The sequence below is a fragment of the Oncorhynchus gorbuscha genome, linkage group LG02, assembly GCF_021184085.1.
Source record: "Oncorhynchus gorbuscha isolate QuinsamMale2020 ecotype Even-year linkage group LG02, OgorEven_v1.0, whole genome shotgun sequence".
Classification (NCBI taxonomy): Eukaryota; Metazoa; Chordata; class Actinopteri; order Salmoniformes; family Salmonidae; genus Oncorhynchus; species Oncorhynchus gorbuscha.
In genome coordinates this window covers 89,649,302-89,674,030 of record NC_060174.1, presented here as the reverse complement: position 1 = coordinate 89,674,030, position 24,729 = coordinate 89,649,302, and the positions used below count along the sequence as shown (strand labels likewise).

The window sequence follows — 24,729 nt, the reverse complement described above, 5'->3', positions numbered from 1 at the left end:
ATTTGATGAAGGTGTTATTGGAAAGTCATTCAGTAACATGGCCTGGTCGTAATAACAGAAAACACTGAAACAGACACACCGACAGATGTTTTCAACATGTATGAAGACGAGAAAATAGCTGTCAAAAGCAGTACAGCAATATCTGGCTGAGGGGATACATTCAACAATCATTTAATCTAGGCCTTCAGAAAGTATTCACACCCCTTGGCTTTTTCCACAGCCACAATTTAAAATGGATGATTAAATTGAGATTTTGTTTCACTTGCCTACCCCATAATGGTAAAGTGGAATTATGTTCTTAGATTATTATTTTTTTGTTTACATATGAATTAAAAATGAAAATATAATCTATTTGAGTCTATACGTATTCAACCCCTCTTCTTGTGGCAAGTTCAGGAGTAAAAATGTGCTTAACAACTCACAAAATGAGTTGCATGGACTCACTCTGTTTGCAATAATAGTGTTAAACATGATTTTTGAATGACTACTTCATCTCTGTACCCCACACATACATTATCTGTAAGATCCCTCAGTCTAGCAGGAATTACAAACACAGATTCAACCACAAAGACCAGGGAAGTGCACCTATTGGTAGATGGGTAAAAACTAAAAAAGCAAACATTGAATATCCCTTTGAGCATGGTGCAGTTATTAATTACATTTTAGTTGGTGTCAATACACCTAGTCACTACAAAGATACAGGCGTCCTTCCTAACTCAGTTGCCGGAGAGGAAGGATTTCACTTAGGGATTTCACCATTAGTCCACTGTATATGTGCAAACCGATCTCATGTGTTTAGGGCATAATATCAAGGAGAAGGTCTCCCCAACTCCCCACCTACACCCCATAAAGTTAAAGGAAGCAAGTGTGGTACCATATATTTAATTACAGTCTTATCTGGCTCTGTAGAAGCATTTGATTCCCTCTGTGGGAGAAGGTAGTGGTGGGCTAGAATGATAAAATCATGTTGTCAAGGTAACGGGTGGTACAGAGTACTTTAGAATGTCACACTGGGGATGCCCTTGCAAGGATTTAACTTGTAGACCTGGCAACTCCTAAACAACTCAAGATCTGCAATGCACCACCATCAGGGCGACCAGGTAAGTGCAAGCTGTGGTGATATTTTCTATTTAAATCAATCAAAATGTTCAAAACCCACGGCAAGGTGACTCGGGTCAAAGCTATTGCAAAGAATTATTGGTGCCCCCATTTGTGTCATTTCAAATCCTATCACTGCAGCACACAGCCAGATTCTTAAGATGGTACTGTCTTGGTGAAAGGAAAATAAAGGTGGAGAAACTACTGCAGAATCAAGAGGCACCCCTTAACATGGCTCCTGATGTAACCATGGAAACCTTTATTTCATGGTTAGAGTGATTCTTTGCTGGAGTGCGATTGAAAGGGTAGATATCTCTGCAGAGCCATTGTAATACATTATATTTTACATGGTTCTTCACAATACTTATTAAAATTATTCAAACTTGAGCTTCTGTCCAAGATACAGTATTATATCATCATCCCTAATTGTCTTTATACATCCAAACTTGTCCTGAATTTATATCATTTTGATTGTATAATATGAGCAATGTATGATGCTAAATATATGATACATGTGTGTTGCGCATAATAATAGTATGGTAACTTTCAGGCAAATCAATATGAGATTTTAAAAAACAACAGCCTAGTTCTAGGAGGTAACAGATAGCCTAACACACGCTAGACATACTGCACTGAACCACTGAGCTTGAGCAAATAAAAATGTAGACTTCATAGCAAAAAATAGGAATGACCCCATCTCTGATTGAACAACTGACTGTCAAGCGCATGAGCCTGTCTCCTTTGCAATATACTCCAGTGCCATTGGGAGCACTATTTCACTACATATGGATTCAAGTCAGATGTTCAATCTTCAGAAGAAGATTCTGATATCAGAAAAAATGCTTAAACGCTAACAAATAGTCTTTATATAACATGACTGCTTTATGTTCATAGTCGCTACAGTTCATTCTTATTTATTCTGAGATTATGACTAGTACAGGTTCCAGTTTGGTTACTAGCTAACATTAGCTACTTCCTTTAGACAATCGCAACATTCCATGTTGATTTTCAGGATGGCACATGTGGCTGCTCAGTCTGAAGGAAAGGAAAGATGTGCAATGTGTGGAGGGGAACATGATAACGGTGAATGTGGAAGCAATGTGAAGGTTATGTGCTGTAATTGTGGGGGAGAACACAGTGCAGGATTTGGTGGATGCCAGGTGCAAAGAGAGGCTAGAGACACTCAGATATATAGGCTCAGTCATGACGTACAGTATCATATGCAGCCTTATTCTAAAATTGATTAAATTAAATGTGTTTCTCATCAATCTACACACAATATCCCATAATAACAAAGTGAAAACAGGCTTTTATACATTTTTGTAAAATCGAACAGAAATACCTTATTTACATAAGTATTCAGACCCTTTGCTATGAGACTCGAAATTGAGTTCCGGTGTATCCTGTTTCCATTGATCATCCTTGAGATGTTTCTACAACTTGATTGGAGTCCACCTGTGGTAAATTCTATTGATTGGACATGATTTGGAAAGGCACACACCTGTCTACATAAAGTCCCACAGTTGACAGTGCACACCAGAGTAAAAACCTAGCCATGAGGTCGAAAGAATTGTCCGTAGAGCTCCGAGACAAGATTGTGTCGAGGCACAGATCTGGGGAAGGGAACCAAAACATTTCTGCAACATTGAAGGTTCCCAAGAACACAGTGTCCTCCATCCTTCTTAATTGGAAGAAGTTTGCAACCACCAAGACTCTTCCTAGAGCTGGCCGCCCGGCCAAATTGAGCAATCAGGGGAGAAAGGCCTTGGTCAGGGAGGTGATCAAAAACTTGTTGGTTACTCTAACAGAGCTCCAGATTTCCTCTGTGGAGATGGGAGAACCTTCCATAAGAACAACCATCTCTGCAGCACTCCACCAATAAGGCCTTTATGGTAGAGTGGCCAGACAGAAATAAAAGGCACATGATAGCGCGCTTGGAGTTCGCCAAAAGGCACCTTAAGGACTCTCAGACCATGAGAAACAATATTCTCTGGTCTGATGAAACCAAGATTGAACTCTTTAGCCTGAATGCCAAGTGTTTCGTCTGGAGGAAACCTGGCACCATCCCTATGGTGAAGCATGGTGGTGGCAGCATCATGCTGTGGGATGTTTTTCAGGGGCAGGGACTGTGAGACTAGTCAGGATTGAGGGAAAGATGAACGGAGCAAAGTTAAGCCAGATACTTGATGAAAACTTGTTCCAGAGAGCTCAGGACCTCAGACTGGGGTGAAAGTTCACCTTCCAACAGGACAATGACCCTAAGTACACTGCCAAGACAATGCAGGAGTGGCTTCGGGACAAGTCTCTGAATGTCCTTGAGTGGCCCAGCCAGAGCCCGTACTTGAACCCGATCTAACATCTCTGGGGAGACCTGAAAATAGCTGTGCAGCGATGCTCCCCATCCAAACCAACAGAACTTGAGAGGATCTGCAGAGAAGAATGGGAGAAACTCCCTAAATACAGGTGTGCCAAGCTTGTAGCATCATACACATGAAGACTCGAGACTGTAATCGCTACCAAAGGTGCTTCAACAAAGTACTGAGTAAACGGTCTGAATACTTATGTTAATGTGATATTTCATTTGTTAATTTGTTTATTTTTTGCAAAAAAATCAAAACTGTTTTCACTTTGTCATTATGGGGCATTGTGTGTAGATTGATGAGGGGAAAAAAACGATTTAATCCATTTTAGAATAAGGCTGTAATGTAACAAAATGTGGAAAAAGTCAAGGTGTCTGAATACTTTTCAAATGCACTGTATAGCAGGGATAGGCAAAAAGATTCAGCTGTGGGACGATTTTTGTTAAAGCGGATCGTTACTGGGCCGGTCCATAACAAATTTACCCCAATTTAGCCCAATAAAAGATTGTAATTATAATTTCATGCCTTGATTACATTGAGACATGATCACATATCCCACTGGGCACAGACTTGAATTCAACGTCTATTCTACGTTATTTCAACGTAATTACATTGAAATTACGTGAAAACAACATTGATTCATCCAGTGTATGCCCGGTGGGATGTCTATTTTTATTTGTGGGTATACTTGGGAACAGATTTACCCAAATACAATTTTTTTGTTGCTAAATTCCTGGTGATTTTAGTCTATTTTTTTCTTCTAAAAACTAGAATCACATTCTTTTGTTCAAAAAATAATAAATAAATCAACTTTGGGGGGCCAAAACGACCTCTGATGTATAGGTATAACACCAGGTATGACATCATGAAATGCATTTATTCTAATGCTGTTCCAGGTGTATAAGACACCAAAAACTAAATGGATACAGTTATCCAACAGAAGTCTCTAGGACTGGGGTATGTCAGTAATTAAAATTGAATGTGCATTTGTAAATTTGTGAATACGGCCCAGTACATTACCGGGGCCAAGCTTCCTGCCATCCAGGAACTCTATACCAGGTCCTGAGAAAGGCCCTAAAAATTGTCAAAAAGACTGCAGCCACCCTAGTCATAGACAGGGCGGCAGGTAGCCTAGTGGTTAGAGTGTTGGGCCAGTAACCGAAAGGTTGCTAGATCAAATCCCAAGCATTTCACTGTTTTTCACCTGCTTCATTTCACCTGTTGTATTCGGTGCATGTGACAAATACAATTTAACTTGATTTGAAATTATATGACAGCTGGATCTACGCCTTTACTTGTTTACAGGTAGGCTGCCTTGTCTGAAAGGGATGCCTGGAGAGAAGCTTCCTCATTTGCTGTTGAAGTACTATGAGAGAATCACTGCTCTTGGTGCATTTGCTGGGAAGACTGCCATTCATATGCTGGGGAACGAATACAAGCCAGGGGAGTGGATAATAGTACGGTCCTCAACATCATGTTAAGCCATTAGCACTGTGTGGTAATCACTCTGCTATTATTGTGCTACTTTGTGTGTGAAAATAAGTGTTCAAGACATTCCATCGGGTGCGGTACTGCTCTGCTTTTGTGTCATTGTGCTAATGTTGTATGTGACCAACACCTGGTAGGAGGTAGTGATTTGGTTACTGGTTACAGGTTACTGTGTCACAGCCCCATGAGGACTGGCCTCTGTACCACCCCACAGTTACGACGATCAACCTGGGCTTGCTCCCACACATTTCTGGACTTCTACAGGCCCATCAGCTCCCAGGAGGTGAGCTCCACAACAGGTTATTGTCCTTCTGAAAGGGGATTTCATCTCCCAGTGTCTGGTGGAAAGCAGACTGAACCAGGTTTTCCTCTAGGATTTTGCCTGTGCTTAGCTCAATTGTCTCTTTTTTATCCTGAAAAACTCCCCATTCCTTAACAATTACAAGCATACCCATAACATGTGTGAAAAATGGCGCCGACAGAGGGCTGCCGTGCTTCTAACTCTATAAGCATTTCGCTACACCCACAATTGCATCTGCTAAACACGTGTATGTGACCAATTCAATTTGATTTGACATGATGCAGCCACCACTATGCTTGAAAATATGGAGAGTGTACTCAATAATGTGTTGTATGTTTGGAGCAAATCCAATAACACTTTGTATTCTGGACAAAAAGTGTATTGCTTTGCCAATTTATTTGCAGTATTACTTTCATGCCTTGTTGCAAACAGGATGTTGTTGATCCATCCTCAGTTTTCTCCTATCACAGACATTAAACTCTGTAACTGTATTAAAGTCACCATTGGTCTCATGGTGAAATCTCTGAGTGGTTTCCTTCCTCTCCGGCAACTGAGTGAGGAAGGACGCAATTATCTTTGTAGCGACTGGGTGTATTGAAGGGATATTCAATGTCTGCTTTTTACATTTTTACCCATTTACCAATAGGTGCCCTTCTTTGTGAAACACCCCCTGGTCTTTGTGGTTGAAACTGTGTTTGAAAGTCACTGCTCGACTGAGGGACCTTACAGATAATTGTATGTGTGGGGTACAGAGATGAGGAATTCATGTTAAGCACTATTATTGCACACAGAGTGAGTCCATGCAACTTATTATGTTACTTTTTTATTTATTTTTGCCTTAACTTAATTAGGCTTGCCATAACAAAGGGGTTGAATAGTTATTGACTCAAGACATTTCAACTTTCATTTCGTATTAATTTGTAAACATTTCTAAAAACATAACCCCACTTTGATATTATGGGGTACTGTGTGTAGGTCAGTGACAAATCTCAATTTAATACATTTTAAATTCAGCCTGTAACACAACAAAATGTGGAAAAAGTCAAGGGATGTGAATACTTTCTGAAGGCACTGTACTGTATACAGACACTGTAGATGACATGCAGACTTACAAGAGGTTAGTATTACTAAAGTCTTGTCACTCACTGTGTCCCACGCCGGAGGTTCCACAGACTGAGGAGAGCCGCTGCCTCCTGTCTCTGCTGGTGTAGAGCCTTCTCATCCTCCAGAAAACATGTACAAGCTCTTCCTCCACTGCATCCAGGGGACGCACCACGACTCCCTCACTGGCAGGATGGCCAAACTGCTCGCTGCTGGGGCCCTGACAGTGGCCACACTAACCCTAAGCACCAGGTTGACCTTCACCAAAGTCATGAGGGCCAACCTAAGGAAGTAACATTTGAGGACTTGGGAAAACATGTACACCATGATACAGACTGATTTCACTGATTTGATTACATCATTCATTGCCTGGATCCTTTATAAAATGTATGAATTATAATGCCAAAAGGCACTACAAAATACAAATCCCTAAGATCTGATTAACCGTGGATACCTTGATTCATGGTAACCTACTGTATGTACAGTACAGTATGTTTGATCAGGTGAGGTGTTATCCAAGGCTTCATCCGGCAAGCCCACATTTTCTGCACTTTTAGCTCTCTTTGTCTTAAAAAATATATAATTCCTCACCTTCACATGAGGAATACGTCTTATTGAGCAAGGGATGCTGTTGAATGTACTAATCTAGCCAACCTGTCAATATAGTGACGTTTTGGTCCACACTGCACAGTTATAATCAATCACCAGCTCTCACATTGTCAACATTGTGTGAAATGTTGCTGACAATTTCCCACGTCAAATCATCATTTCAGGTTTTGCTAGAAACTTGCTCACATGTTGTGCAGATAAGTATTTGACATGTTTCAAGAGAAATGTTTTTGTACAGATAACCATACACATATGTTAGAGATTATAGTATTTAATTTGTGGTTTTATCAGGCTTGTGGCAAAGATTTTCTTCATGTGGTCAAGTTATGCTTGGCGGTAAAGACATCCCTTTTCTTTTCATTATCCACTCAGGGTCGGGGGGGACACGTGTAGCGAGATTGATTGACAGCGTCAGTGGGCGTTTACTAACTTGGTTAATTTGGGTAACATCCTTCTTTCTATTTACAAGTTCACTCACTGGCACCAAGTCTTGGTAAGTAAATACCCCTAACATGTTAATTACTTCGGTGTTATTATAGTGTTAGTGTAGCCTCGTTTGCTAATATAAGATTTGCCTACTAACAGTAGATTAGCGCACTGCTAGTTAACCTTAGCTGCTTCCTGTTCAGGCAAGCTAGCTGGTTTGTAGACTTGCAAAAAAGGACATACATTTCTTTAAACCGACATCCATCCTACAAAATATATTCATAGCATTGATGTTGTGTGGCTACCAGGCATTTGTCCGACCTACATTAGCTGTCATACTTTGTAAGCTAACGTTAATTTAGCTGGCTACATTATAATGGTCGGCCAATTAGCCATCTAACCAGCTGTCGTGGGTTTAACATTTAAAAAAAGTATCATTCGCTGGGGTATCTAATTTAGGATAATTGTACTTTTTTAAAGCAGACCAGCCAATTTGGAAACGTAAAAATTGTCTGGAGGGCATTTTATTGGCAAGGCGTCATTGGGTGAAATATTTGCAGTGGGTGTGTCCTCATGTGTCAACACTGAGTCATTAGCCTACACTGTTAGGTTTCCGTTATTCTTGAGATTGCCATATGCTTTCCATTATGGGTATATATGACTCTATTAATGAATAATTAGGGCTATTTCAAACTACTTTAGAAACGAATACGTTTTTAATCTATTTTTTCCCCCTTCTACAGGTTGACAAATTCAATTAAATTGATTAAAGATGTTTCTGGCCAAAAGACTCATTGGTGGCATTCTTGATGTTGTAAGGTATGGATCTGGCTATAGTACTAAGGACCTCTTCTAAATCATTTGCACTTATTATGTATAAACAATGTTTATACATAATGTAGTTAGTAGTGTTTTCTGGGCTTTTTTGGTTGTGTGGGTACAAGTGGAATGAAAGTTGTCTAATCTTAGAACTTTGGCACTGCTTAAATTGGTTCTGTCATTGCATAGACTTTCAGGTATGGATAATATATTCTCACAGTGCTGTTTTAATCAGTTTGGAATCAAGAGAGAATACAAGGTGTTAATTGTTTAAGCTAAGTTGGACAGGAGCATGATTCTTCAGCTAGTAGTCACTGCAGCTATTACCACTGACCAAGTCAATCAATGCCTCTATATCTCTGCATAGCTATCACTCTTAGGAAGGCTACCCAGTGACTAACCTATTCATCTCCCCTGTGTCCCCTTCAGCAATATTGATCCAGCTGCTTTTGTGCCCTCTGACCCAGTGAGTGGCATTGCTATTTCATAATTTATCACCAGAATACACAGTTGTTATGGATAATAGTAACCTGAACAATAAATTCCTAATTTACTAACGTTGTTATCCTGCAGCCTGCACCACGAAGGCCACTTGCGTATGCAGAGCAGAGTGAGAGTGACGAGGAAAGACAGTTTCGCAAAGTCTTCCAGCAGTTGGCTGGAGATGTGAGTACGATATTTCCTTGCTACTACTCCCTCACCATATTCCTATTTTGGTTTAACTTCATAGTACCTCTGTAAAAGTAAACACCTTGTGGCAACCATACATCTTGCCATTAAAAAGGGACTGTGACTTGCTGAAATGCCTTTGGTGCAGGATGATCTTCATTTAATGGCTCAAATTCACTACTGAATACTGTGAATAGATGCACGATGCATGCTATGCTTCAATGTTGGGAATAATTCAAATGAATAACTTTTCCTTCAGGACATGGAGGTGAGTCCCATCGAACTGATGAACATCCTGAATAGAATTATTTCCAAACGTAAGTCAGGGTTCTATTCTGTCTATTTGTGTGGCGCTGCCTGTATGTACACGCTTGCGTGCTTTAAGCAAGTCTCTCCATATGCCTGTTTATTGACGATCCTTTTCTATCCTAGAAAGCCATGTTTGAGATGTAATATTCTTGATGAATTTCTCAGTGAGGCTGATATGTATTTGCGAATGAGTAAGGGGATGATACGCTGAGTGATCTGGCTGCTTTTTAATTTCAGATGGTGACTTGAAGACAGACGGGTTTAGCATAGAGTCCTGCAGGAGCATGGTGGCAGTCATGGATGTATCCTTCCTGTCATGACCTGTTTGTGGTGGGGGTCAGGGTCCAGGCTGTGACTTAACAAAATGTGGAAAAAGTGAAGGTGTATGAATACTTTCCGAAAGCACTGTAAGCGTCAGGTTTTTGTTAACCTTAACTCTGTTGCAGAGTGACAGCACTGGAAAGCTTGGATTTCATGAGTTCAAACACCTTTGGAACAATATCAAGAAATGGCAGGTGAGTATTTAATTTCCACCAGCTTGGTAAAAACGATTTGTCTCATTATTTCTTGATTTGAATAATGAAGTAGTTTGAGAGTATTACCACTATTAGAAAGTATGATAATGTGTAACCATGGAAATTGAATCAAAGAAGTATTATACTACATAAATGTATTTCAAAATAAAGGTTTTTGTTTTGTTTTCAGGGTGTGTATAAGACTTATGACACTGATGGCTCTGGGGTTATTGGTGCAGATGAGCTTCCCAGCGCTTTCAGGGTTGCAGGTTAGAGATATCATACAGCACAGAAAGATTTATATCACTGTTTGGCAGACAATTGTTACAGCTCATGTTCTTATAACATTGCACTGTGATATGAATACATTTTGAATGTTAAAACTTTTAAAGTGGTGTTTGATATTGTAATCCTCTGTTTCCAGCTTCATAGTTAAATGTTTAGATATCAGCTTTTCAGTTTTGACCAAGGATATTCATAAAACCTAAATATGTATGTCTATGGTTTGGACCCAGGCTTCCCCCTCAACGACCAGTTGTTCCAGATGATCATCCGCAGATACAGCGAAGAGAATGGGGACCTGGACTTTGACAACTACATTGGCTGTCTTGTGAGACTGGATGCTATGTGTCGTAAGTCTGATTCTCTGCTCTTTTCCATATCGTCGTCATGGTAGGGGTTCTTTTAGCTCTGTATAGGGTTTAAATATAGAAACCATATGCATTAACCTTTTGGTACATGTGTCAGCACAACTAATGGTACTCCGTTTGAAAATAATGGGGTACATAATCATTGGAATATTTTATTGGCAGTTTTCTCTATTCAAAAGTCAGTTGCACATCTGAGCTATCTTTTTTTGCAGGTGCATGGTAACAGTTGATAAGAAAAGAAACCTGCACACTGCTCTTGATAGAGCCTTGTTGACCTCAAGGCCTTCATTAGAGCTGCCTTTTGAACAGAGAACAACTTTACCAATAAAATATTCCAATGATTATGTACCCCATTATTTTCAAAGGAGTACCATCTGTTGTATTTTCCTGATTTCAGGTGCCTTCAACACCTTAGACAAGGATAACAATGGAACCATCAAGGTCAACGTTCAAGAGGTAAGCATGTCACACTTACAAGCTGTACCAATGAGATGGTATTCTGAATGTAATTAGCCTAGCAAAGCTACTTTGGTTTTTGGCATCACTGTACAATGTGTTCCTATCACACAAGAGGTCAAAACCCACCATTGTACAGGGTTGATGTCAAACAATTGTTTTAATTTGTTTCTTTGCAGTGGCTCCAGTTGACCATGTATTCCTGAGCTTAGGACATGCCTACAGGTGTTTACAAAACCACTCCATTTATATCTACCTGATGCTGTGCTTTAGACCACTCCATGGACCCCCTGTGCCATTCCCCCAGTGTATGCAGGTTTCCATACATTATTTGCAACCTACACAATGTGAATACAGCTTTTTCATACAACAAAAGGGGAGTTGTAGACTAACGTGGGAATTAAAACCTGCACACGCAGTGGTTCTATGGGCTGACACTGAGAACCTCTGGGCCACTCGATGCTGGTCTTGCATTCAACCAAGAGTGTCTGCTTGTTTTCCTTTTGAATTGAAGAAAAGACAGCATTCGCCTTTGTAGAGGTTCTTTCCAATAGCTCTCAAAAGGTAATCATTTACCAATCATTTTTAAGCCAGTTCTGAAATAGTCTATAACTGTGACACATACATGGTGTCGCTACACATAATGCCAGCACAATGTTAGTTTTTGCCATTGCTTCATGAAACCAACAGATGCCATTTAAGGATTTGGTAACTGTTGTCATAAGTCACTGAACTGTTACTGTCTTTGAAATGACCTGTGTAATTTTGTATGGAATTAAAGTAATCCTAACAATGCCGTGCTTGTGTTATTTCAACACCTCAAGCGTACTCATCTACAAAGTTGTATCAGTCATATGTACAGGATAAACATGGTATACCCTGTCCAAATAAATGCTTACTTACAGGTTCCTTCAACGATAAAAAAAAAACAACAACATAAAGTAAATGGCTCAATAGAATAATAATTTTAGCATAATACAGGAAGGCACAATTTAGAGTCCAATATTTACAAGTGTTTAAAAATTGTGCGGTATTTAGCAATAACATATCTGATAGCGTGAATGTATGTGCGTTCTGAAGTGCAGGTGGTCAGCCCAGTTCAAGTGTTCGGCAGTCTATATCGGACTTCATGCTCCGATACCATATGCCCGGCAGTAAGGGAGTGAACAGTTCATGGCTGTGGTGTGTGGGGTCCTTGATGATGCTGCGGGCTTTCGTTTGAGTAATGTTAGATGTCCTGGATGGCTAACATTTCATCAATTTGTTTCACTCATGTTCTGGGAATAAAGGTTGATGTGTTTAGCTGATGGCTGAATTAATACATGTATCACCCGTCGTGGTTAACTTGACCACTGTTTCTTCATTATGATAAAGCTTATTAGCTACTTCTATATTACGTTTTTTTAGGTGCTTGGGAAAGTTAATTAAGTGATTCCGTGCTTTTGTCCTTTCAACGTATGATTTCAACAGCGCCATAGCTCACGCATTGTGGTCAGTCGCAGGACTTCTCATTCCAGAAAAAAACACGTACTGAGCTTGCGTACAAACTAGCGCGAGACATCGGACTGTGGCTAGCTAACTACGAAGTTTTCGGACTAATCGCAGAAATCACAACCTTTCTTTCCCTCAAAGGTAAAACTGTAATGCAAAACAATATTACAAATATCTAGCCTATTTTGGTGTTATTTTTCAGTCTCGTAAAATGAATGAAGAGGCGACATTGCGTGCGCAAACGTTTGCTAGCTACAATCTTGTTAAGACGTGACTAGCTAACATTAGCTAGCTAGCTTACTTGTTCACGAAAAAAAACGCCCAAAATGTGAACAATGAGCAGTAACGGCAATTTCGATGATGAAGGCATTGTGTTTTTAAAAAGTGCAAATATGTTACCATATCGCAGTTACTAACCGGTTTCGCCGCTATCGCATAGATAACATCCTAGTTAACTAACAAGTACATTTTTGGGGTATGGGTAAGTTAACGTGAACTAATGTAGCTAGCTAGCAGTCTAGCCCGTAAACCGAGCTAAATCAAGAGAGCACTGACTGCTGTCTGACGACGATGATGATGATGATACTCGGGTTACGTCTGTCTTCTTGGCAAGACAGGCTGATGACTGGTCAACAAAGGGATTGCGCTAGACTTTGACAGCTGTGCAAGTAATTTATAGGGTGCAAGGTTTGTATTCATGATTCTGTCATGCAATGTTGTGATTGGGGGAACCAAATTGAATTCAATTAACTGGCTAATGAGTACAGACGCTCATTTGCAGGCACTCTTTACTGTAGCTGAATTTAGATGCACTTGCTGATTTTCTTTATCTTATCCACCTTATTATATTATCAATCAACAATTACTCAAATTGTTATTTTGTAATCTGATATTTGATTTCAGTATCAAATGTTTACTTTTAGTTGTACACTGTTGGGTATTTGATAGAGGTCCAGTGATGTATTATTATGAGTTACATTTTTGGCTCCAGAAGAGCTAGTAGTATCCCTACTAGGAGGACTGAAGGCAGAGACCAGCGAGAAAGAAGCAGACCAGAGAGATAAGAGGTATTGTGGAAGATGTCTGCCTCGCACTTCTTCAATGAGGACAGTGTCACGCGGTTCAAAAAGAGAAAAGCTCGCTTTACCTTCAGTGAGGTCCACATCCTCCTAGATGAAGTGAAGAAGAATCGGCACATCGTTGTCGGTATGTACCTCTGTACCCTGCAGCACTTCATGTTGATGTGATGATAAAAAAAACATTTTTTTGTTTAAAACTTTATCCCAATTTGGGTGTCAACCCAGGCACATGCCTGTGTTTATATTCAGAATATAGACACGTGGTCATGCTTTAATTTTGCAGATGCACAGTAACTCTTGTCTTATGCTCAAGTACCGGCTCCTCTTTTCTTATTAATTGTCCCTCTGACTCTTACAGGGAAGTTTAACCGCGGTGTACCAACGGATGTGAAGAAGCGCGTGTGGGCAGAGATCACAGCCAGTGTGAATGAGATCGGGGAGAGCCAGCGTGAGGTCATCGAGATCATCAAGAAGTGGTCCGACCTCAAGTGCGACACCAAGCGTAAGGTGGCCGCCATGCGGTCGGGGGCCAACTTCAAGGGGATCAACTCGCGGCTGTCCCGTGACCTCAGCCCCACAGAGAACATTGTGCATCAGATTTTGGAGCTGGATGGAAAGCGAAGCCGGGTGCCAGGTCTCCATTATGGGGCTTTCAAGGAGGGAGATGATGATGAAGGACCAGAGGAGGAGGACGAGGAAGAGGACATGGCGGGGATACACAGTTACCCCAATGAAGGAATAGACGTCTCGATGCCACCACCCTCCACACTTTCCTCGGCAATGCCCATGTCCTTTTCCATGGGGATGCCCATGCCAGGCCCTGGCCACACACCCATACCCCCGGTTCAACCCAAAGATGACCATTCTATGCCAACCTACAGTGGCTCGTCCAGTGAGTTATCTAATTTGAAACTGGAAGGGTCTGAGTTGTTCAATTTATACACCACACACACAACTTTCAAGGTGAGGGTTTATCGAGGGTGCATATTCACATATTAGATTTTCTGTTGCAGGAGATTCTTCACATCCCTCTTATGAAATGCAGTACGAGATACCCACTGGAGAAGGTAACTGCGTTGACCCAACATTCAACTCTGTTTATTTGTCTATAGGGTCCGATTTGTCTGGTATTGCAGTACTAGAAATACGCTTGTGAAATACTGCCGGATGTGTGGTATACGGGCTGGGAATTGCCAGGGACCTCACGGTACGATATCACGATACTTAGGTGCTGATACGATATGTATTACGATTCGATGTTCCAAACATACTGCTCACCATACAGTGCTTTCAGAAAGTATTCAGGCCCCCTTGACTTTTTCCACATTGTATTTACAGCCTGCATTTTTAATTGGATTCAATTGAGGCACAACACATCACTGAGTACCACTTCATATTTTAAAGCATGGTGGTGGCTGCATCATATTATGGGTATGCTTGACATTGGCAAGGACTAAGGATTTAAAAAAAATATATATCATTTTGGATAACACAAAAAAAAGGGAAGAGCTAAGCACAGGCAAAATCCTAGAGGAAAACCTGTTTGTCTGCTTCCCAACAGACACTGGGAGACAAATTCACCTTTCAACAGGACAACCTAAAACACAAGGCCAAATATACACTGGAGTTGCTTACCAAGATGACATTGAATCTTCCTGAGAGGCCTAGTTACAGTTTACTTAAATCGGCTTAAATCTATGGCAATACTTAAATGGCTTTGTAGCAAGGATCAACATCCACCTTGACAGAGCTTGAATAATTAAAAAAAATAATTTGCAAATATTGTACAATTCAGGTGTGTAAAGCTCCGTTACTTACTCAGAAAGACTCAGCTTTAACGTATTGAGTCTGGGTGTGAATACTTTTAAGAGTTATTTCTGTATTTAATTTAATACATTTGCAAAAAAAATATTTTTTTTCTCGCTTTGTCATGGGGTATTGTGTATAGATGGATGAGGACAAAAACAACAATTTTATCCATTTTGAATTCAGGCTATAATCAGGTGGAATAAGTAGAGGGACATGAATATTTTCTGAAGGCACTGTATTATATGTCTGCTGCAGAGGGACAAGAGCCATGAGAAAACTAAGTTTATCAGTCATGGAAATAAGCTCTGAAAACCTATTTTAAAAGATGGAGAACAAGCTATGAATAAAGCAAAAATATTGCGATAGTGTCAATACGATATTGTAAAAATGTATATCCTGATGTGTAACTATCGATTCCCCCCCCCCCCCCCATCACTGTGTGGTATGTGTAACCTCAAACACGCACACAAGTTCAGTGTCACCTCTTGCCTTTCCCTAGACACTGAGAACCAGTTTGGGCAGACAGACGACGAGCGTCAGGACGAGCTGCCCCCTTCTACCTCACAGACGTCCAGCCTCACAGAGGACAACCAGGGGAGCGGCGGCGGGCCACACCCCTCCACAGGCACCCAGCCCTCGCCCTCATCGTTCTCTGCCGCACCACCTACAGCAGGCCAGCCACCTCGGAACGCCAGGGAGAGCATGTTGCAGAGTGCCTCGCTGAGCATTCAGGAGCAGCATGCCACCAACACCGCGCTAGAGACGGTGTCGCGCTCCTTGGAACTGCTGTCCGAGTCGGTGCAGCAGCTGGCCGAGACGCAGCAGGAGTTTGTGCGCGAGTCACTGCAGCTGCAGAGGGAGACGATGCACATACTCCGAGACTTCACCAGTGGCGCCCTGGCCCTCATGCATGACAAGCTCAATGGACGCCCGGCCCTATAGCCCAGACGTTGCTGCACTATCTTCCCCCTCCTGTGGAGCTGGACGGGTGTGTTCCTTTACACTGGGTACAAGGTTGTTCCATTTCTTTCATTGAGTCATTTACTCCAGACATTTTTAGTGGGTTGTGTTCCGAGTTACTGTATTTTATAGGAGTAACCCTACTGTCTGCGTAAATGTTTAAATTATGAACTGTGTGTTATCCCGCCAAGGGAAATACAGAAACTCAAAGCAGAATTAGGGGTTTCTTGCACAAATTAAGAGCCTATTTGTTTCTTCCCCCATTTTTCAGATCATTAAAATGGAGTCTAGTTTAAGGCTCAGAGAGATTCTAAAACTTGCCTAATTTTAGAGTGCGGTAATAATGTGTAATGTTTCCTAAAGTGTCCTGTTGTATCATGTTGAAAACAGGTCCTATCTGTTAAACATGTTAGAGCGATAAGGCCCCGTCATTTGTAAAGGTGTGCATACTTATTGAGATTATGGACTGATTTCTGTATGTTCCTTTTTTATGTGAGACAGTTTCAAACAAATTCTCCTTTTGTCTACTATGTTGATGTAGTCTCCTTATGTACTATTGTACGGAGATATTGTAGAACATGTAAATAAATATGATTAATAACTGCTGTAAACTGACTTTAAATTGCTCTTATTATACAGTAGGACCTTGGAGATACAAACACATTGGGAATGCAAGTCATTCAGAACCCTTAAATGTCTAACTTTCCAATAGCGTAGGTTCATAAAGGTGCCGGCAAATGCCTCGTTTACCCAAATTTCTGTATTGTACATTACTCTGTTACACATTTTGTGAAGTCATTAGCACAGTATACATGATGCCAATTTTAGGCAATTGGAAAAAGTAAATGGTGTCCATCTATTGGCACATTGAACCATGTTGCACGCTGTAAACTCGATGGATAGTAGTAAAACCATGACATATTGAGACATACACTACATGACCAAAATGATGTGGACACCTGAACATATCATTCCAAAATCATGGGCATTAATATGGAGTTGGTCCCCCTTTGTTGCTATAAGTCTCCACTCTTCTGGGAAAGCTTTCCAATAGATGTTGGAACATTGCTGTGGGGACTTGCTTTCATTCAGCCACGAGCATTAGTGAGGTCAGGGAATACTGTTGGGAGATTAGGCCTGGCTCACAGTCGGCGTTCCAATTAATCCCAAAGGTGTTCGATGGGGTTGAGGTCAGGGCTCTGTGCAGGCCAGTCAAGTTTTCACACCGATCCCGACAAACCATTTCTGTATGGACCTTGCTTTGTGCACAGGGCATTAACATGCTAAAACAGGAAAGAGCCTTCCCCAAACTGGTGCCACTAAGTTGGAAGCACAGAATTGTCTAGAATGTCATCGTATGCTGTAGTGTTAACATTTCCCTTCACTGGAACTAAGGGGTCTGGTCTTGCCCGAACCAAGAAGGGGTGTCCACAAACTATATATACAAAAGTATCTTTATGCACATTTGCCATTCACATAAAATCCATATGGACAATTTCGATTGCATATTTGTTTTTTTATCCTTAAGCCAGACACTGGTCTTAAGCACATGTTTAAAAGGCAAAAGTCCTTTACTTTGTTATTGCCTGTTCCAACGGTCAGTCCGTAACTCCGGTCAGTCTAACTCTTAGGTTTGTATCTTTGACATTCTACTGTACATAAAATCCAACCACGTGCTCCTCTGTGTGTACAAGTCATGTGCGGGTGCGACTGTTACCAAGGGAGAGAGCAGTGTTGCCAACTTTGACTTTGTTGCAATATTTAGCAAGTATTCAGACCCCCCTTGCTACACATTATCAAAAAAATTGACTGGCGACAATTCTAGCGACTTTTTCTGGTGTTATTGGAGACTGACGTGAAAGAACATATCGTTCTTACTCTTCTCAACAAGCAGCGAGTGCTGCCGTGGGCCCCACCCCCGTCCCAAAGCACTCACAGGCAGCCCAGTCCTCGCGCTGCAGTCAGAGCAGGAGATGTTAACCCCTCCGCATCTAGACTGCAAATGAATCGCACATGTGGGAAGCCGCAGCTGGCCGATCCCGCCCTGGCTTACATTCATTCACTTATAACTGGTTCAGTGTCTCCAAAGCGCAGGGGAGCCTACAAGGCCATATATGAGACCATCAACTTTGGGGAGAAGCCTTTACAGGGAACCAAGGTGTGTGCCACACGTTGGCTCTCCATCGAACCGGTGATTCATGCATTTTGGACCAGTGGGAGGCTGCATTTCACAGTCACCAAGTCCAGTGAACACTGCTACATGGCTGAGGATTTATACTCCATGTACAGTAATCCTCAAAACATATTGTATCTGACTTTTTTGAAGTCAGTGCTGGGTGAGGTACAGTTGGCCATCAAGGCTTTTGAGGGAGAGCAAGTAGATCCTCTTAAGATACTTGACAGCTTGGTTAGCCTGATCAAGTCTGTGAGCAGCAGGGTGCTGAATCCACTGGCAAATGTTGATGTACTCAAAGGGCCAATAGATGGACACATCAGTCCCAAACTGTACCGTGGTTACCTTTTTGAGTCAAAGGCAGCTGAGCTCCTTGCGCCTGAGGATGAAAACAATGTACGAAAGCGGTGTGTAGCCTTCACCATCTCCTTCACAAATGAGTTGAGAGTGAGACTGCCGGACAACATCAAAGCATTGCAGTATATGTCAGTTTTCAATGTGGAGGAAACTCTAAAGCACAATAAGAGCCCTGGAGAAATATAAAAAATAGCCAAGCTCCTTGGCTACTCCCCTGCAGAGATAGACAAGATTGTCCAGCAATGGCTTGCCATCCATCTTAGTAAATGCTGATATCAACCCATTTCAAGAACTTGCCATGGCTGCTGTGTTTGTGTTGTCCTTGCCACACTCAAATGCTGAAGTCGAGAGTCCTCAGCCAGATGAGTGTGGTAAAAAGCAAACTTAGAAATCGGATGTCCTTGCAGACTCTTAACTCCATCCTGTACATTCAATATGGACTGAAGATGTCTGGTGAGGCTTGCTATGAGCACCAGCTGCCTGATAATGTTTTGCAGCTTTTTGGCACATCAGCTGCTTACTCATTTAAGTCAGCTCCCTCAGTTGCTGAACCTGCCATAGAGAGCCTTGACCAAAATTACGATGACCCACTCTTTCTGTGAGCCAGCACAGCCTGTGTGTGTGTAGGGGGGGGGCAGACTAGTTACCATAATTTTCTCACATTGCCATTGACAGTTTTTTCTATTGTTTCTTTTTGGTCCATTTAGATTGTATACAAAAAAATGTTTTAAAGTTATGGTTAAAAATGTTTTACTGTTTACTCTGACTTGTTGTAGGCTCCTAAGTGGTCATAAGGTTAAAAACCAAATGAAACAAATAAATTAAATAAAAAACAAAGTAAGTCCGCCAGAGTCTCTCTTTTGGGTCACTTTTGCTAGTCCCAAAGTTTGGATAAATGAGGAGGGTTGGAATTGTGACATTAAAAAAAACAAGAAGAATCGACAAAAGAAAGCTCATTTGTAGTTCTAAACATATTTAGGGTGTTTTCCCCCACTTTTTGTCTCTCCCACGACGCCATTCCTCTCTCCTACAGTGTCCATCACAATTACATGTACGTGGACATTTATGCAAATTAGGTGATGGCGTCATTTAACAACTTCTAGTGACTTTTAGGACAGGCAATAGCTACTTTCCTTACTGAGGAGTTGGCAACACTGGGAGAGAGGAGAGGGCAAAGTAGCCTACAGTGGGGCAAAAAAGTATTTAGTCAGCCACCAATTGTGCAAGTTCTCCCACTTAAAAAGATGAGAGGCCTGTAATCTTCATCATAGGTACACTTCAACTATGACAGAAAAAATGTGAAAAAATATATAGAAAATCACATTGTAGAATTTTTTATGAATTAATTTGCAAATTATGGTGGAAAATAAGTATTTGGTCACCTACAAACAAGCAAGATTTCTGGCTCTCACAGACCTGTAACTTCTTCTTTAAGAGGCTCCTCTGTCCTCCACTCATTACCTGTATTAATGGCACCTGTTTGGACTTGTTATCAGTATAAAAGACACCTGTCCACAACCTCAAACAGTCACACTCCAAACTCCACTATGGCCAAGACCAAAGGGCTGTCAAAGGACACCAGAAACAAAATTGTAGACCTGCACCAGGCTGGGAAGACTGAATCTGCAATAGGTAAGCAGCTTGGTTTGAAGAAATCAACTGTGGGAGCAATTATTAGGAAATGGAAGACATACAAGACCACTGATAATCTCCCTCAATCTGGGGCTCCACGCAAGATCTCACCCCGTGGGGTCAAAATGATCACAAAAATCCCAGAACCACACGGGGGGGGGACCTAGTGAATGACCTGCAGAGAGCTGGGACCAAAGTAACAAAGCCTACCATCAGTAACACACTACGCCGCCAGGGACTCAAATCCTGCAGTGCCAGACGTGCCCCCCTGCTTAAGCCAGTACATGTCCAGGCCCGTCTGAAGTTTGCTAGAGAGCATTTGGATGATCCAGAAGAATATTGGGAGAATGTCATATGGTCAGATGAAACCAAAATATAACTTTTTGGTAAAAACTCAACTCGTCGTGTTTGGAGGACAAAGAATGCTGAGTTGCATCCAAAGAACACCATACCTACTGTGAAGCATGGGGGTGGAAACATCATGCTTTGGGGCTGTTTTTCTGCAAAGGGACCAGGACAACCAATCCGTGTAAAGGAAAGAATGAATGGGGCCGTGTATCGTGAGATTTTGAGTGAAAACCGCCTTCCATCAGCAAGGGCATTAAAGATGAAACGTGGCTGGGTCTTTCAGCATGACAATGATCCCAAACACACCGCCCGGGCAATGAAGTAGTGGCTTCGTTAGAAGCATTTCAAGGTCCTGGAGTGGCCTAGCCAGTCTCCAGATCTCAACCCCATTGCCAACAAAGGGTATATAACAAAGTATTGAGATAAACTTTTGTTATTGACCAAATACTTATTTTCCACCATAATTTGAAAATAAATTAATTAAAAATCCTACAATGTGATTTTCTGGATTTTTTCCCCTCATTTTGTCTGTCATAGTTGAAGTGTACCTATGATGAAAATTACAGGCCTCTCATCTTTTTAAGTGGGAGAACTTGCACAATTGGTGGCTGACTAAATACTTTTTTTGCCCCACTGTATATACAGGGCTGGGGAGGGAAGGATTACATGCATTCTGAAACTTTTAAGGGATTACAAAAACAACGGTAACTGTAATCCATTACCAGCAAAAATCTTGTAATCAGATTACAGATACTTTTGAAAAACTGGATGATTACTTTTAAATTCAGAAAGGATGTTTGCGAAAAAACAACGATTTGACACTGTTCTGAATGACATTCAAATCAGCATTGAAAAAAGGAGCAAATTTAAGTTTGTTCCACCTGAGCGAGTCTGACCACAAATCAGGGACCACTATGATGATACACCACGTGTTTGATGGAGAGCAGGAATATACTTTTTTAGACTAGTCCAAGCTATGTCTTCCAATTGTGCTATTGCTGTCAGCATCCAAAGATGATCCAATTTGAATAAACGCTTGGTAAAAATGACAGTAGTCCTGTAGTCTACGGCGATACGGATATCACTTATAATTGATTTATTTCTACAATGCGCATTGATGTGAATCACACTGCTACTCTCATTTTGCTATTTGCTCTTTACGGATTGTGGATGGCTGTTCACAAAACTAAATGTGTATTTCAAAACAATAATCGTTGAATTCAAGAAGTTTAAGCTGCCTATCAATCATTGTTTTTTTCACTGACAGCCAGTGAAAAAGGCGCTCTTGCAACAGCTGCATAGTGCGGATCCAAGCCTATGGAATAAAAGTGGGGCTTTAATTGCTCAATCTAATTCATGCTGATAATTTATTTATTTATCCATAGGCCTAATGGATACATGCTCAAACTTGCACACTTTTTATAGAATTAAAAAGGGGCAATCTGTAGTTGCTACATCCATTGGACATATCTCCATTGATTCTTGAAGAATATAACTTAAATGCCTCATGAGCTTAGTTCAACTGTCAGTCACATACCATGAGAACCCAAAATATAAGTGTGTTTTTCTTCAATGTTTATAAACATTGTACATGTAAACAAACACTGTATAGCCTCATAACATGGTTCAAACAATAATGTTAATATCATGGATGGTCAGTCCTTGCATCCTTGGCTCTGTCTATTCATCTGAGAGTGGTTACATCCCACAGCTTTTTACCAAAACAGAGGCGGGGCAACCGTTTTGTTTCATCTGTAAATGTGCTCTTTAAAACAGCTGCATATTGTCAAGTTATCAAAGTGTCACCAACAAAAAAGGTCAATAATAGGCCTATAGCAAATGCAGCATATGGCATTCATTTTTCACATGTAAATAGCACTTTTCAGTAGTGCTCAAAGCATGCCATTCCATGAGCGCATTATTTATTTTTCAACTCGAATCAATGAGCCCAATCAGTCCTCCAAAATCATAAACAACAGTGTAGGGCTGGCTAATAAATCCTTAGTTTTGGGGTCATGCTCAGGTAAAACAATTTGGCTAATCTATACTTCCATCTTTCCAAGTCCTATTCTTGAAGATCAAGGGGTATAACATTTATTGGAATGATTAGAATTCTGAGCATCAGACCATAGCATCAGACCAAACATTACTCACTCTCCCCACAGGTGTGATTACTACCTCTGAGGGTTTAGAGCTTGAGGTAGTCACCTCATACAAGTACATAGGAGTATTGCTAGACGGTACAGTGTCCTTCTCTCAGCACATATCAAAGCTGATTCAGATGACCATCCTACCCATGCTAAATTACAGAGACATAATTAATAGATTGGCAGGTATGCTCTCGAGCAGCTAGATGTTCTCTACCATTTTTGGCCATCAGATTTGCCACCAATACTCCTTATAGGACATCACTGCACGCTATACTCCTCTGTAAACTGGCCATCTCTGTATACCCGTCGCAAGACCCACTCCCCCCGATCTGAGATATCAACTGCAGCCCTCATCCTCCACATACAACACCCGTTCAGCAAGTCACATTCTGTTAAAGGTCCCCAAAGCACACACATCCCTGGGTGGCTCGTCTTTTCAGTTCGCTGCAGCTAGCGACTGGAATGAGCTGCAACAAACACTGGACAGTTTTATCTCAATCTCTTAATTCAAAGACTCAATCATTGACACTCTTACTGACAGTTGTGGCTGCTTTGCATGATGCATTGTTGTCTCTACCTTTTTGCTGTTGTCTGTGCACAATAATGTTTGTACCATGTTTTGTGCTGCTGTCATGTTGTGTTGCTACAATGCTGTGTTGTCATGTGTTGTTGCCATGCTTGGTCTCTCTTGTTGTGATGTGTTTTATAAAAAATATTTTAAAATGTATCCCATCCCCGCAGGTCTTTTGCCTTTTGGTAGGCTGTCATTGAAAATAGGAATTTGTTATTAACTGACTTGCCCAGTTAAATAAAAGTTTAAATAAATAAAAACCAACCCATGAAGTAATATTTTACATCCATAAACACTACTGTTCAAAAGTTTGGGGTCACTTAGTTTCTAGCTATTTTGCCAGAAACGAAGTTCTTAGTTTCTGGCCATTTTGAGCCTGTAATCAAACCCACAAATGCTGATGCTCCAGATACTCAACTAGTCTAAAGGCCAGTTTTATTGCTTCGTTAAATCAGGAAAACAGTTTTCAGTTTTCAGCTCTAACATAATTGCAAAAGGGTTTTCTAATGATCAATTAGCTTTTTAAAATGATAAACTTGGATTAGCTAACACAACGTGCCATTGGAACACAGGAGTGATGGTTGCTGTTAATGGGCCTCTGTACGCCTAGGTAGATATTCCATTTTCTTTTTTTAATCACAAAAATAATCTGCCGTTTCCAGCTACAATAGTCATTTACAACATTAACAATGTCTACACTATATTTCTGATCAATTTGATGTTATTTTAAATGGACAAAAAAGTGCTTTCATTTAAAAAACAAGGACATTTCTAAGTGACCACAAACTTCTGAATGGTAGTGTATGGCCAGCTATGTAAATTTCACCATTGATTTATCCTGTAATAGATGTCATTCAATTGATAGCATACAGTTTTGTCTTCTTCTAATAACCCTTAAGGGGAAAGTAATCTAAAAGTAATGGAATGTAATCCGATTACGTTAATGAGTTTGGGTCATCCAAAAGTTACATTACTGATTACAATTTCGGACAGGTAACTAACGGATTACATTTAGAAAGAAACATACCCAACCCTGCCTATACATTTTGATCGACGACAACACTAACTAGAGCTGAGTCGATAAACAGAAAATTACGGACAGTGACTTTGCCATCCTCTTACCGAAGTAATTTTGTGGCATTGCGTGACATTTTAATTTACCCAGCACAATGTGCACCAGTGTAATGATCATGCTATTTAATCAGCTTCTTGATATGGCACACCTGTTAGGTGGATGGATTATCTTGGCAAATGAGAAATTCTCACCAACAGGGATGTAAACATATTTGTGCACAGAATTTGACAAATAAGCTTTTTGTGCATATGGAACATTTATGGGACATTTTATTTCAGCTCAT

The 24,729-nt window shown here is 40.9% G+C and overlaps 2 protein-coding genes across 4 annotated transcripts; both read left to right on the top strand.

Annotated features, from left to right (window-relative positions):
• The first annotated feature begins 7,330 nt into the window (after positions 1-7,330).
• On the top strand, positions 7,331-11,596 carry LOC123994801 (calpain small subunit 1-like). The gene is made up of 11 exons (XM_046297802.1): positions 7,331-7,450; positions 8,127-8,202; positions 8,632-8,668; positions 8,776-8,868; positions 9,131-9,188; positions 9,418-9,482; positions 9,627-9,695; positions 9,886-9,964; positions 10,211-10,327; positions 10,743-10,801; positions 10,981-11,596. The coding sequence occupies exons 2-11, from the start codon at positions 8,156-8,158 to the stop codon at positions 11,005-11,007; spliced, it is 651 nt and encodes a 216-aa protein (XP_046153758.1). The 5' UTR covers positions 7,331-7,450; positions 8,127-8,155; the 3' UTR covers positions 11,008-11,596.
• Positions 11,597-12,283: 687 nt separating this feature from the next.
• On the top strand, positions 12,284-16,751 carry zgc:153990 (uncharacterized protein LOC768125 homolog). Of its 3 annotated transcripts, none has more exons than XM_046297781.1 (5): positions 12,284-12,433; positions 13,284-13,498; positions 13,730-14,263; positions 14,385-14,438; positions 15,680-16,751. In XM_046297781.1, exons 2-5 carry the CDS (start codon positions 13,372-13,374, stop codon positions 16,120-16,122), a joined length of 1,158 nt encoding a protein of 385 aa, XP_046153737.1. In that variant the 5' UTR covers positions 12,284-12,433; positions 13,284-13,371; the 3' UTR covers positions 16,123-16,751. The 3 variants fall into 3 exon arrangements, with proteins under 3 accessions (XP_046153737.1, XP_046153744.1, XP_046153741.1); XM_046297788.1 differs by having other exon boundaries at positions 12,307-12,433; positions 13,287-13,498; XM_046297785.1 differs by having other exon boundaries at positions 12,327-12,979.
• The last annotated feature ends 7,978 nt before the right edge of the window (positions 16,752-24,729 follow it).

Bases quoted from the DNA above. Each gene is read 5' to 3' on its own strand.
- LOC123994801 (XM_046297802.1), top strand. From the start codon at position 8,156: ATGTTTCTGGCCAAAAGACTCATTGGTGGCATTCTTGATGTTGTAAG. The intron at 9,189-9,417 runs GTAAGTCAGGGT...TTTTAATTTCAG, and splicing joins GAATAGAATTATTTCCAAAC to ATGGTGACTTGAAGACAGAC. The intron at 9,483-9,626 runs GTATCCTTCCTG...ACTCTGTTGCAG, and splicing joins GCATGGTGGCAGTCATGGAT to AGTGACAGCACTGGAAAGCT.
- zgc:153990 (XM_046297781.1), top strand. From the start codon at position 13,372: ATGTCTGCCTCGCACTTCTTCAATGAGGACAGTGTCACGCGGTTCAAA. The intron at 13,499-13,729 runs GTATGTACCTCT...TGACTCTTACAG, and splicing joins GAATCGGCACATCGTTGTCG to GGAAGTTTAACCGCGGTGTA. The intron at 14,264-14,384 runs GTGAGTTATCTA...TTTCTGTTGCAG, and splicing joins AACCTACAGTGGCTCGTCCA to GAGATTCTTCACATCCCTCT.